This window comes from Abramis brama, assembly GCF_963993115.1.
Source record: "Abramis brama genome assembly, chromosome: 10".
Classification (NCBI taxonomy): Eukaryota; Metazoa; Chordata; class Actinopteri; order Cypriniformes; family Leuciscidae; genus Abramis; species Abramis brama.
Window position 1 is genome coordinate 5,264,390 of NC_139972.1, and position 13,111 is coordinate 5,277,500.

General features: G+C 38.1%; 1 protein-coding gene across 6 annotated transcripts in view; it reads left to right on the plus strand.

Moving 5' to 3' along the window:
* Positions 1-13,111, plus strand: part of il1rap (interleukin 1 receptor accessory protein) — a 45,177-nt gene that overhangs the window by 17,096 nt on the left and 14,970 nt on the right. For all 6 annotated transcript variants that reach the window (XM_084125425.1, XM_084125426.1, XM_084125428.1 and 3 more), the window contains exons 6-12: positions 2,030-2,216; positions 5,649-5,814; positions 8,710-8,781; positions 8,883-9,021; positions 10,350-10,498; positions 11,340-11,483; positions 12,986-13,111. The exon at positions 12,986-13,111 is cut by the window's right edge and continues 18 nt beyond it. In XM_084125425.1, the coding sequence (XP_083981551.1) occupies positions 2,030-2,216; positions 5,649-5,814; positions 8,710-8,781; positions 8,883-9,021; positions 10,350-10,498; positions 11,340-11,483; positions 12,986-13,111 (983 nt within the window). The remainder of the gene's footprint in view (positions 1-2,029; positions 2,217-5,648; positions 5,815-8,709; positions 8,782-8,882; positions 9,022-10,349; positions 10,499-11,339; positions 11,484-12,985) is intronic.

Below are 13,111 nucleotides of genomic sequence, written 5' to 3' on the forward strand. Positions count from 1 at the left end.
AAACATCCCTACAGCTTCATCAGTGTTTTACTATACATAAGAAGTGTTATTTTAACATCAGTGTAAACCACAGGGTTCAGGGCTTCAGGTTATCCTACATTCATTAGGGTTATTAAACAACAGAAACTGAATAATCAAATGTATAAATAAAACACTGCTTAGTTTTCACTGTATGAATTAAATATATCCTGATTATTATTAAAGCTACAAAAGATATTCAGCCAAGAGTGAGTCATTTTCTCATATATATATATCGATATATATTTCATATATATATCGATATATACATTTGTGATATTTCGATAATTCCGATATATTGTGCATATATAATTTGGATTTCATACTGTCAGGAACCACTGGAAATAACAGGACCCAAGTGCAGAGATGAGCGGTGAATGGTGATTTATTAACAAAAGAGTGTAACAGTTGCACAGTCCACAGCGGAGGTCTAGACAGCAGTCAGTGCAGTCTCAGGCTACGTTTACACGTGGCCGGTTATTTTCATAAACGGACATTTCACCCTCTCCGTTTTCAGAAAAGTGTTCGTTTACACAAACCCGTGTATATGCCGTCAAGAGCATGCCAAACCTGTAGGTGGCAGTGTAACGAGAAGCCCATGTTAGACAATCAGAATCCCGAAAATAATAATTATATAGAATAATTAATAAATATATTAAAAATAATAATAAAATATAGGTCGCACCTTTGAACCAGTCGGATACTGTGACGTCGACTGCCTAAAACTCAGTTTTTCTCAGTTTACATGCAAACGTGCAAATAGAGTTTTCCAAAATCTCCACTCTGGCCGGAGTTTTCAGAAAGATTCGTTTTCAGAGGCGAATTCTCCGTTTGCGTGTAAACGAGGGGCGCAACCAAAGGGAAACGTCTCCGTTTTTCAAAATAACCATGTACTTGTAAACGGGGCCTCAGGGTACGCTTACACGACAATGATGTGCTTAAAACTAAGAAGTTCTTAATTTGAGTTTCCCGCGTACGGACGACACCATTGTCGAAACGACCCCATTCACACGGATCCGCGAGAACGGCTAAAAACGCTGTATTCTGCTGCCAGACCAGTAGATGGCGATGAAACACTATAGACTGAACACGTAATACGCATGTGCATCACGTCATCGTCTTCAGAGATTCGCGTTTTTGCTGTTTACACGGAGACCGTTTTCAAAACTTTGCGTTTTCAGGCGCCCAAAACGCTGTTGTCGTGTAAATGAGCGGCCAAAACGCATAAAGAGTTTTACGTTTTTATTTTTTTTTAAACGGTGTGGTGTGAACAGCCCCTGAGACATTAAACACACGCCATTATTTCACCACAGGGTGTCAGTGTTCGTCTAAACTAGTGACCGCGAAGCTGAAGTGTGTGAGAACAGAGGAATAACATCAGTACGAACCACGAACATTTATTTATTTGGATTAAATATTTTAACCATTCTGTGTCAATCTTTTCACTATTTACATGTTTATGCCCAAAATGCTATAATATTCAAAGTAGTCTTCCTCTACGCTGTGTGCGTTATTGATTAAATAGCCTAGCCTATAGCATTGTTACAGGCACCTCGTGAACATTCATTCATTCAACTGTTTTAAAAGACACACAAGCAATCCTTTTAATAGTCAAAATGTAAACCCAACTGGTATGAAATATCAGAAAGAGAAAAAAAACTGTTAATGAGAAGATGAGTATATAGGACTGCTGCAGCTTAGTGGATAAATATATTTAGCCTATTTATTATTCAGAATGCACAGCTGGAAAGAAAATATATTTACAGGAACATTTCAGCAGGCTCAAGCTAATTAATACAGAGATCATTATACAATTATTCATTGATTTAATCAGTTGGCAGCCATAAAGCAGAGGTAATCTGAGGTCATTTCATCATGTTATAATATAATATAATATAATATAATTTGTTAATCTAAATATAAACATAGGACCAAATCATGCAGGTTATTTCATCATGTTATAATATAATATAATAATGTTATTTCATCTGGTTTTGTGTGTGTGTGGCAGCAACATGTCGTCGTGTGTGAAGATCGGCGTGGAGTTGGAAGTCGTTCAGCGGGACGGAGAGTGTGACCCCAAAGCTCGACCTCACCTGAACCTGACCATCCCGCTCCATAGCGATCGAACACTCACCTGTCCCGACCTGAACACACTCACACTGCCCAACAGCACACACTCCGTCACCTGGTACCACGTGAGTCTCTGTGTGTGTGTGTGTGTACCTACTTAACTATATTTTGGGGACAAATTTGTACCCAGAAGTGACCGAAACCTGACAAAATCTCCAGAAACTTCCCTTGAGGGACGTCCTCATTTCTTAATCTGGTATAAAAAATAAAGTAATTAAAGTTTTTTTTTTAAATGTAAAAATGTAGAAAGTTTTGTGTGATGGTGTAAGGAGAGAGAATATACAGTTTGTACAGTATAAAACCATTACGTCTATGGAGAGTCCCCATTTAGATAGCTAAGTAAACGTGTGTGTGTGTGTGTGTGTGTGTGTGCGAGCGAGCGAGCGAGAGAGAGAGAGAGAGAGAGTGTGTGTGTGTGTGTGTGTGTGTGAGCGAGAGTGTGTGTGTGTGTGTGTGTGTGAGCGAGAGAGAGAGAAAGAGTGTGTGTGTGTGTGTGAGCGAGAGAGAGTGTGTGTGTGTGCGTGCATGAGAGTGTGAGTGTATGTGTGAGAGTGAGTGTGTGTGTGTGTGTGTGTGTGTGTGTGTGTGTGTGTGTGTGGACAAACATCTGAGACTATCATTATAAAAACTGATACTGAAAACTCATCCGACCATTATGAAGGAAATGAATTCTTAATCTCCAGAGTCGCTCGGCTAATGAACTGAGGAGACGTGAACGCGAGAGGCGCTCGCAAACAATCAGCATTATTCAGTCTAGAGGCTGTACGTGAGCAGAACTATGGAAATGCAAACCAGCATGGGCAATTTGTCAGTTTAAAGAGTCGTAACAATGCAAGAAGAGACGTGCATATAAACAGAGATGTATTATCAATATCAGGGCTCTGGTCGCATATTGAAACCTCTTTTCCTGCTGGTGCGAATACATTAGAGGTCACACTTTGTCCAGGCGATAAGAGCTGCCATTACTGTTGCATATGATAAACGGTAAACGAAACATCACACACACTCACTCAAACTTACTCACACACTCACTCACTCACTCACTCACTCATACACTCACTCACACACACACTCTTTCACACACACACACACACACACACACACACACACACACACTCACTCACTCACACACTCACTCAAACTTACTCACACACTCACTCACTCACTCACTCACTCACTCATACACTCACTCACACACACACTCTTTCACACACACACACACACACACACACTCACACACACACACACACTCACACACACACACACACACACTCACTCACTCACTCATACACTCACTCACTCACTCTTTCACACACACACACACACACACACACACACACACACAGACACACTCTAACTCGCACTCACACACACTCACCATTTCATTGTCCATTGCGCTCGTTCCTGTTGCGTGTGCTCAAACTGGCAACGCGTGTTAGCGACGTTGAGTCCGAGGAGGCGGGAGAAACAACGATCTCCGATATTAATATTCGACTGCAGTACCTATTTCGACCACTAGTTGTCATTCTTACAGACTGCACCTTTAATGTTATTTTTAATGTGATGATTTGTAAAAACTAAAACCTGACACTTAGTGGCAAACAAACACTTTCATTTAAAAAAACACTATAACCAGTAGGTGGCGGCAGAGGAACACTAGTTGACTTATTAGCCATTTTCACTCTCTAATTAATGGAGTCTCAAGTCTCATGAAATGAAAAACTATTTCTTCAAATTGTGACTAAATTACTCTGAAATCAAGTAAAGAGTATAGAGTTATAATCACTGAAGCTGTCGGTCAGTTCAGTATGATAATATAGAACAACAATTGTACATTTAATAAGAGTAGAATATTTACATTTTCCCTATAAAATTAGTTTTTTGCATGTTACTGTTGTTAATACAAGTTAATTTTATCTGCATCTCAATTCAAACTCAGAGCTTTACTGTCAAATATCCAATAAACAAACATGTAATATTATTAATAACTGCACTTATTAATGCAAAACAATAGTAATTTTAGGATTAAATTGTATATATGTATAACATTTATAATACATTTCATGTTATTGAAACGTGAGTTTGGCAAGTAGACATTATCATGATCTCAGGTGCGTTTAGAAAAGAGTTTACTAGTTCAACAAGGGTTTTCATGAGCAAATTAAATCACTGACCTCGAAAATGCAGCAAATAAAAACAACACTGCAGGCGTGAGCAAATACAAACTAGGAATCTATATTTCTCGCGCAGCTAGGTAAAGGTCATGTCAATCAAAGGGACGAGTGTTTAAACTGCATTTCCTTGGTGCAATACGTGTCAAACACAGAAAGTTGTTGCTTTTTGCAGTAACAAATGCGGTACCTTTAGGAAATGAAATCCAGCATTTTTGTGGCAATTTATGAGGAGATTTATGACGAATAAGGCCTAAAGTGATTATTATAACTAAATAATCATCTATATCAGGGATTCACAAACTTCTAGTCAGCCGCAACTTTTAGTTATTTTACCATCATTAATATACTAGTAGAATTGTTTTTATTAATATTTTGAATTTATTTTTTTTATTTTAAAATTTTAACAGTGTTGTTGTGTTTTTGTTGTTTTAAATGTCTATTTTTTATTTTATTTTAGTGCTTAAAATAAATGAAAAACAGAAATGATGCCTTTGTAATGAAATTTGTTTTATTTTGCTAAATTTTTAGTTGTATTTTATTTAACTAAAAAAATTATAAAAAAAATTAAAATGATAATCATTTTTTTTTTTTTTTTTTTTTTTTTTGAAGGATGCCAACACTGATCATTTAAATAATTATTTTAATTAACATGTTTTTATTATTATTTCTTTACTCAAACCACAGTTTGGGAAGACCTGATCTAAAGGATGATCAGAAACACAATGTGAAGCGAATTGTTAATCTTCAAGGGTTATTAAATTTCACTAAAACTGTTACTTGAAATAAAATAAACATTAAATGAATCAATAAAATAAGCTTAAACTTGCTTTATTTCAGCTAGTTGCCGAGGAAGTATTTCTCATTTTCCTTTAGTTTAACTACATGTACTAAAACTGAAATAAAAAGGAGTAAAAACTCAATACATATTTAAAATAAAAAAATCACAACAAAATAAAAAAAAAAACTTTCAAATTAAAATCAAAACATTTCAATAATACTAAAATAGCGGAACTACAAACCGCTCTTCGCGTGTCGGTCACATGACAGAATTTCTTTTTTTATTTCAATGAAATGAATGTACTATATTTTAGTTTGATTATGTTTTTATTTAATATTTAGTATTTTCACAGGATTTTATGGTACTAAATTATATTTACACTGTATTTATAATACATTTATTCACTTTTTGAGCTTAGATTCATTTACATTGTTTAGCTTCATTAAACACAGACATCTGACCACAGAATGCCACTATCAACCAATCAGAATCAAGTATTGTATTGTCATCTGCCTTCATACATGACCTTTGCCCTCTCTCTGCAGTTATGCAGGTCTGACGTGTTCAGGAGAGACAGAGAGGTGAAAGGAGATAAGCTGGTGATCTACCAGATGTATGTCATGTACGCTGGCCTTTACACATGTGTGGTTTCATATCAGATGAACGGACGCACTCTTCAGTTCACACGCGCCATCAACGTCACCGCTGTTGGTAAGACCTTCTCATCTCGTCTCAAGGTCATTCTGAATCCTGTGAGCCATCAGATCAGCTCTAACTTCATATTTGTGGTGCAAAACATATAAAACACAACGTTTTACGTGTAGAAGGAGATAAGTAAGGCATAAAGTGAGGCAGTCAGAGAGGGCCCTTGAAAAGTCTGGAATATGGTTTATTTTACCTGGATATTTTCATTTCCTAATTAAATTTCATAATGACTGTCAGATGAAATGTAAAGTTATGGCGCTTTTCCACTGCATGGTACGGTACGGCTCGGTTCGGTACGGCACGCTTTGGCGCTTTTCCACTGCATGGTACGGTACGGCTCAGTTCGGTACGGCTCACTTATGGCGCATTTCCACTGCATGGTACGGTACGGTACGGCTCGCTTCGGCTCGCTTTAAATGGTACCACCTCTGTTGAGGTTCCAAGCGTACCGTACCGATACTAAAATGTGACGTGAAAACACTGAAGATCACTGATTGGTCAGACAGAATCATCGACCAGCGTCATTGTATTTACGACACGAGACACTAAACCCGCTAGATTTAAATAGCCAGCCCAGTAGACAACAGCCAACACTGTAGCGCCTGTTTTAAAAGTATTTGCTTTAAAAAAAAAAAAGAGTATAAACTTCAAAAAAGAAATGGCTGAATCGTGGTCAGTGGACGAGGTGCAGACGTTCCTCTCGTTGGTTGCCGAGGAGCGGATGGGGAAACACGGAATGAAAAATTCGCATTTAATATGATGATATCATGGCAGTAGAGACGGCAACTATAACGATCAGTCCCACCCACTTTGAAGCGGTACTAACTGCAGTGGAAAAGCAACTGAGCTAAAGCGAACCGAACTGTGCCGTACCGAGTCGAGTCGTACCACGCAGTGGAAAAGCGAAGCGAGCCGAACCGTTCCGTGCCGAGTCGAACCGTACCGAGCCGAACCGAGCCGTACCATGCAGTGGAAAAGCGCCAATAGTGTATTGGCTGAATAACTTGGTTGATTGACTGACTACATTTTGAATACAAAAAAGTAAAGACTATCTAAGGTCTCACGGTCCCACCCCTTGCTAATGCGGCAAATGGTTTAGTCCATCTGCCAAATCAGGCCACCAAAAAAAGAAAGGAAAGACAAAGAAGGAAAGAAAACAAAATGAGGGGAAACAATTGGTAACTGACTTCTTTTTATCAAACTAGAACACGAAATCTGTTGTGCTAAACTGCTTGAATATCTCCGCGATCATTAGTGCTAAAAATGAACTGAGACAACCCATTGAAAGAGCAGAACATATACTTTCAGATGATAATTTATACATGTAATCTGAGGTAAAGGCTAAATAAATAAACTATACACTAACAATGCTGTTTGCAAACAACACACCATTATAATCGCCTAATTTGAAACATGTACAATTTTAAATTAATAGGCTATAATATCTAAAATTAGCAATAATTGGCTAATCAGTGTTATAGGTAGCTCATCGGTAGCTACATATCATGTCAACATTATATTTGTCAGATTTAATAGAAGTAGATCTTAACATTGTGAAACACACGGCCCTCAGTTTCAGAAACTGTCACATCAGGGAGTGTAGCAACAGACCCTTCAATCCTCTTTGGATTTGAGGAACATGGGGGCCCATCAGGACTGCCTATGCATAGGGCCGGGGATCTTGTGCTACGCCCCTGTAAGGGATAATGTAGAGCGAGGCGGTTGTTATAGCGAATACACCCCCGACAGGCTGATGCGGGAGCCCGACGCGAAGCGGAGCTTGAATTCGCTATAACAACCGCCTCGCTCTACATTATCCCGCTTATTACATGGCTACCTACCAAATAAATCAATAATTTGACACAAAATATTGACTTAAAAATGATTGTATTGATTCCGCTAAAGAAAATAGTCCGTTCCGTCTCTACGGTTAGAATCCTGCGTCCATAGCAACGCTCTGTTTTGCATGGCAACGGTGTGTTATACTTCGCAGCGTCTGTTATCAAGAAATAACACACCGCATTTCTACGTTAGAATTCAACCAAGCCATGTAATAAATCTAAATAAACATCTAAATCAGGGATTTACAAGCGTTTTTGCCAGCCAGTGTTATTTTATTATTGTTAATGTACCGTTATCGTATTTATTGAATTAGTGTTCATTTTATATTTTAGTTTTTCAAGGTGTAGTAATTTTGTTGTGTTTTTTTTTTTTTTTTTTTTTTTTTTTTTGTTCTGTTTAATTTTTATCATTTTAAATTTCAGTTTTAGTCATTTTAGTAGTTCGACTTAAACTAAACTACCTTAAATTAGAAATGTTGCCTTTGTGGAGCTAGCTGAAATAAAATACACTCCCGTTCAAAAGTTTTGGGGTCAGTATATTGTGTGGTTTTTTTCAATATTTTTTTTAAAGAAATTAATACTTTTATTAATCAAGGAAGCATTAAATTGATCAAAAGTGACAGTAAAGACATTTATAATATTCTATTTTAAATAACTTTATATTCATCAAAGAATCCTGAAAAATAAAATGTATCACAGTTACTTTCGACAAAAAAAATTAACTTTTCAACACTGATAATAATCATAAATGTTTCTTGAGCATCAAATCATCATATTAGAGTGATTTCTGAAGGATCATGTGACACTGAAGACTGGAGTAATGATGCTGAAAATACAGCTTTGATCACAGGAATAAATTATAGTTTGACATATATTAATTCACACAGAAAACAGTTATTCTTATAGTTATTATATAGAAAACATATTATTTCACAATATTACTGTTTTTACTGTATTTTTGAGCAAATAAATGCAGTCTTTCAAAAACATTTAAAATTCTTACTGACCCCATATGGTGTAAGTTTAAGGGTTTTTCTTTAACGTACTTTCTCTCTTGTAGTTCCCGACATCGGCAGTAAAGTTCCCAGAATCCTGAATCCGGCGAGCGATCAGATCTACACTGTGACTCTGGGTGAGCGTCTTCTCCTTTCTCTACTTTTGTCATGTTTTCTGAGATATGCATCAGTGAGATTAGTTATTTAAAGTGATATAAATGTTGTGTTGTCATTTCAGGAGATAAAGCGACGCTGTCCTGTCGGGTGATTCTGCCTCACCTGTACGCAGAAAAGCAGGAGATCTGGTGGACCATCGATAACAAAACTGTGGAGCAACTCGCCGACCCGCGATTCAGCTCCCCTGAGGCCACGCAGGAGTGTGTGACCAGAGCTATTACAGTTTACTACAAATAAAACCATAAAAAAACGTATTACTTAAACTGAAAAAAACGTTCTGAGAAACGCTGTTGAAAGTGGATCGGACTGATCGCAACACACTTGTAGCCAATCAGCAGTAGGGGGCGTGTCCACTCATGATGGGGAGAAGAGAGTGAGCCAATCAGCAGTAGGGGGTGTGTCCACTCATGATGGGGGAGGAGAGAGTGAGCCAATCAGCAGTAGGGGGTGTGTCCACTCATTATGGGGAAGGAGAGAGTGAGCCAATCAGCAGTAGGGGGCTTGTCCAGTCATGATTGAGAAGGAGAGAGTGAGCCAATCAGCAGTAGGGGGCGTGTCCACTCATAATGGGGGAGGAGAGAGTGAGCCAATCAGCAGTAGGGGGCTTGTCCAGTCATGATGGGGAGAAGAGAGTGAGCCAATCAGCAGTAGGGGGTGTGTCCACTCATGATGGGGGAGGAGAGAGTGAGCCAATCAGCAGTAGGGGGCTTGTCCAGTCATGATTGGAAAGGAGAGAGTGAGCCAATCAGCAGTAGGGGGCGTGTCCACTCATTATGGGGGAGGAGAAAGTGAGACAATCAGCAGTAGGGGGCATGTCCACTCATGATGGGGAGGAAAGAGCCAATCAGCAGTAGGGGGAGTGTCCACTCATGATGGGGAGGAGAGAGTGAGCCAGTCAGCAGTAGGGGGCGTGTCCACTCATGATGGGGGAGGAGAGAGTGAGCCAATCAGCAGTAGGGGGCTTGTCCAGTCATGATTGGGATGGAGAGAGTGAGCCAATCAGCAGTAGGGGGCGTGTCCACTCATGATGGGGAGGAGAGAGTGAGTCAATCAGCAGTAGGGGGCGTGTCCACTCATGATGGGGAGGAGAGAGTGAGCTAATCAGCAGTAGGGGGCGTGTCCACTCATGATGGGGAGGAGAGAGTGAGCCAATCAGCAGTAGGGGGCGTGTCCACTCATGATGGGGGAGGAGAGAGTTAGAGATGATAAAGAGACATCCACTTGCGTTGCGTGCTCATGCATTTTGGGGGAGGAGCGGTGAAGGGTTTTTGTGTTTGTGTTTGTGACAATTTCAAATATCAACAGCGTTTCTCAGAAATCACTTACTGCACCTTTAAGTGAACTAAAATACAATTTTATTTTAGCTAGCTGCCAAAGCAACATTTCTAATTTTCATTTAATTTGGTTATTTGATGTTCTAAAATAACCAAAACTAAAACTGTAAAAGAAAATAATTAAAAAAATGACAAAAAAAGTAACTGAATTACTTAAATTAATGTTCTGTGCTTTATTGACTGTGTGTGTGTAGGCCTGATTCGTATTATTACGGCGATGAGGTAAAAGAACGAGTCCTGCATGTGATGGATTTTTCCTCTGATGACCTGCAGAGGGAGTTTAACTGCTCCGCCAGAAACAGCCGCGGCTTCAACACCAGCAGAGCCGTTCTCCAGAGCAAACGTAACTACACACACTAACACACTCTGGGTCCAAAATATACATCCTCCATTGTCATATATTTAAAAGTTTGATATTGGTATGATATTTCTTTAAAAAAAAACTCTTTTATTTCTTTATTTGATGAAAAATACAGTAAAAATTCTAAATATTTGTAAATATTTTAAAATAGCTGTTTTCAGCTTCATTACTCCAGTCTTCAGTGTCACATAATCCTACAGAAATCAGTATAATATGATGATATGATGCTGATTATCAGTGTTGAAAACGGTTCATATTTCTGTGCAAACTGTGATACATTTTATTTTTCAGGATTCATGATAAATAGAAAGTTAAAAAAGAACAGCATTTATTTGCAATAGACTCTTTTGTAACATTATAAATGTCTTTACTGTGATCAATTAAATGCCTCTTTGATTAATAAAAGTGTAAAGTTTAACCTTTGAAGTAGTGAATCTGTCGCCACCTGGAGTTTTATGGAGAAACACACTAACTTCAGGCCGACTTGATAAAATCTGCTGGTTTTTCATTAGATACTGTATTAAATTAAATTAAAATATATATATATTTCTCTCAAAAACTATTGGGCACTTGCTTTATGTTTGTTTTGGACCCTGTAAACCCATAATGTTTATTTTGGAAGCAAATCTTGAAACATTTTTAGTCTCATTATTATTTTAGCATTGTTTTTGCAGTCATTAATGCTCTTGGCAGATGCTTTTATAAGTGATTTTAACTATGTGTTCCCTTGCCATGCCAGCTGAGATCTAGAAGCATTAGTAGCTGGATTTGACCAGGGAAATGTGTATTTGATGTGTGTGTGTGTGTGTGTGTGTGTGTGTAGCGTACGTCCCCACTGTAGAGCTGGGCTGTGGTTTAGGCGTGACGCTGGCGCTCATGTTGATGATGTTCGTGGTCTATCACGTGTTCTGGCTCGAGCTTCTGCTGCTCTACCGCTCCTGGTTCGGCTCGGATGAGAGATACACAGGTGAGAACACACACACACACACACACACAAACACACATTTACTGACCCTGATGTTTGAGCTCAGTTATGATGCTGTTTTCACTGGTTATCAGTCTTATCAGTTTAACATTTTCATTTTCACAAAAGTTGCATGGCCCCCAGGATATTTGGTTGTATGAATATCTGAATTTGCAATAAATCAAAAGGAAGAGCAGAGCAGTTTTATAATAGCTTCAATAATTATTTTTTTTATCAAAATGAAAGTAAGTTTCATTAAAAAAAGCAACATTTTTAAACAAAAGGCTGAGAAAATCATGTTTTTGTCAAAGACTACGTGCGGGTGTGATTCAGAACGATGATCAAAACACAGACGGAGTAGATCGAGTCCATCAACACCCACAAAGCTTCACAGTCTTGTTACTCAATGTATAGCTTGATTTATATACTGTTTAATGTTTGATGATTGAGTTATTTTACATATGAGATCACTCATTTCTGCTTCTTCGCCTGTGTGTTTTGATCAGGAGATTCAGTTCTCTTTCAGAAGATGTGTCATAGCGCCCCCTACCGTATAACAGTGAAAACACGCGAAGCCGGAAATATTCTATCAATGGCGGGGAAAGAGTTAATCACACCATGACGTGCGATATAAGCAACATTCACTGGCCTTAATGCTTCCTAATGGCCATTAATATGCATAATACCATTGTTTCATTTTCATCAATTTGTATTAAATATATACAAATATATATATATATACACACTAATGTAGCCTATATTTGCTTATTTATGTACATTGCATTGACAAAATACAATTAATAAAATTGTACAGTGAAGTGCATACTTTAGTGCATACTAATAAAGCTAATATAGCTTTGTTATAAAATAATAATAATAATTCAATAAAGTTTCATAATTTATGCAGGTGTGAGCCAATTGCTGTTAACTAACTCGCAGTTTGTGCAGAATGCTGATGGGTGTTCGTAAACACCAGCATATAACACTGATCTTAGTTACTTTAAATTAGCTTCCTATCTACAAAGGGGTCGATTTTAAATGACTTATTTGTGACCCTGGACCACGAAACCAGTCACATGGGTCAATTTTTGGAAATTGAGATTTATATATCATCTGAAAGTTGAATAAATAATCTTTCCATTGATGTGTGGTTTGTTATGATAGGCCAATATTGGTCGAGATACAACTATTGTAAATCTGGAATCTGAGGGTGCAAAAAAATCAAAACATTGAGAAAATCTCCTTTAAAGTTGTTCATTTATGTTGGCGATTGTGCAGCATTCACTCACACAAATACATGTTTTATATATTTACGGTAGGAAATGTACTAAATATCTTCATGGAACATGATCTTTACTTAATATCCTCATGATTTTTGGCATAAAAGAAAAATTTATAATTTTGACCCATACAGTGTATTGTTGGCTATTGCCACAGATATACCGTATATATAAAGTCTCACACAATCTGACTTCCTCTTATCACACGTTGATCTGTGTGTGCAGATGATAAGCAGTATGACGTGTACATCTCGTACGCACGCAACAGTGAGGAGGAGGAGTTTGTGCTGTCGACGCTGCGCAGGGTCCTGGAGACTGAGTTCGGATACTCCGTCTGCATCTTCGACCGGG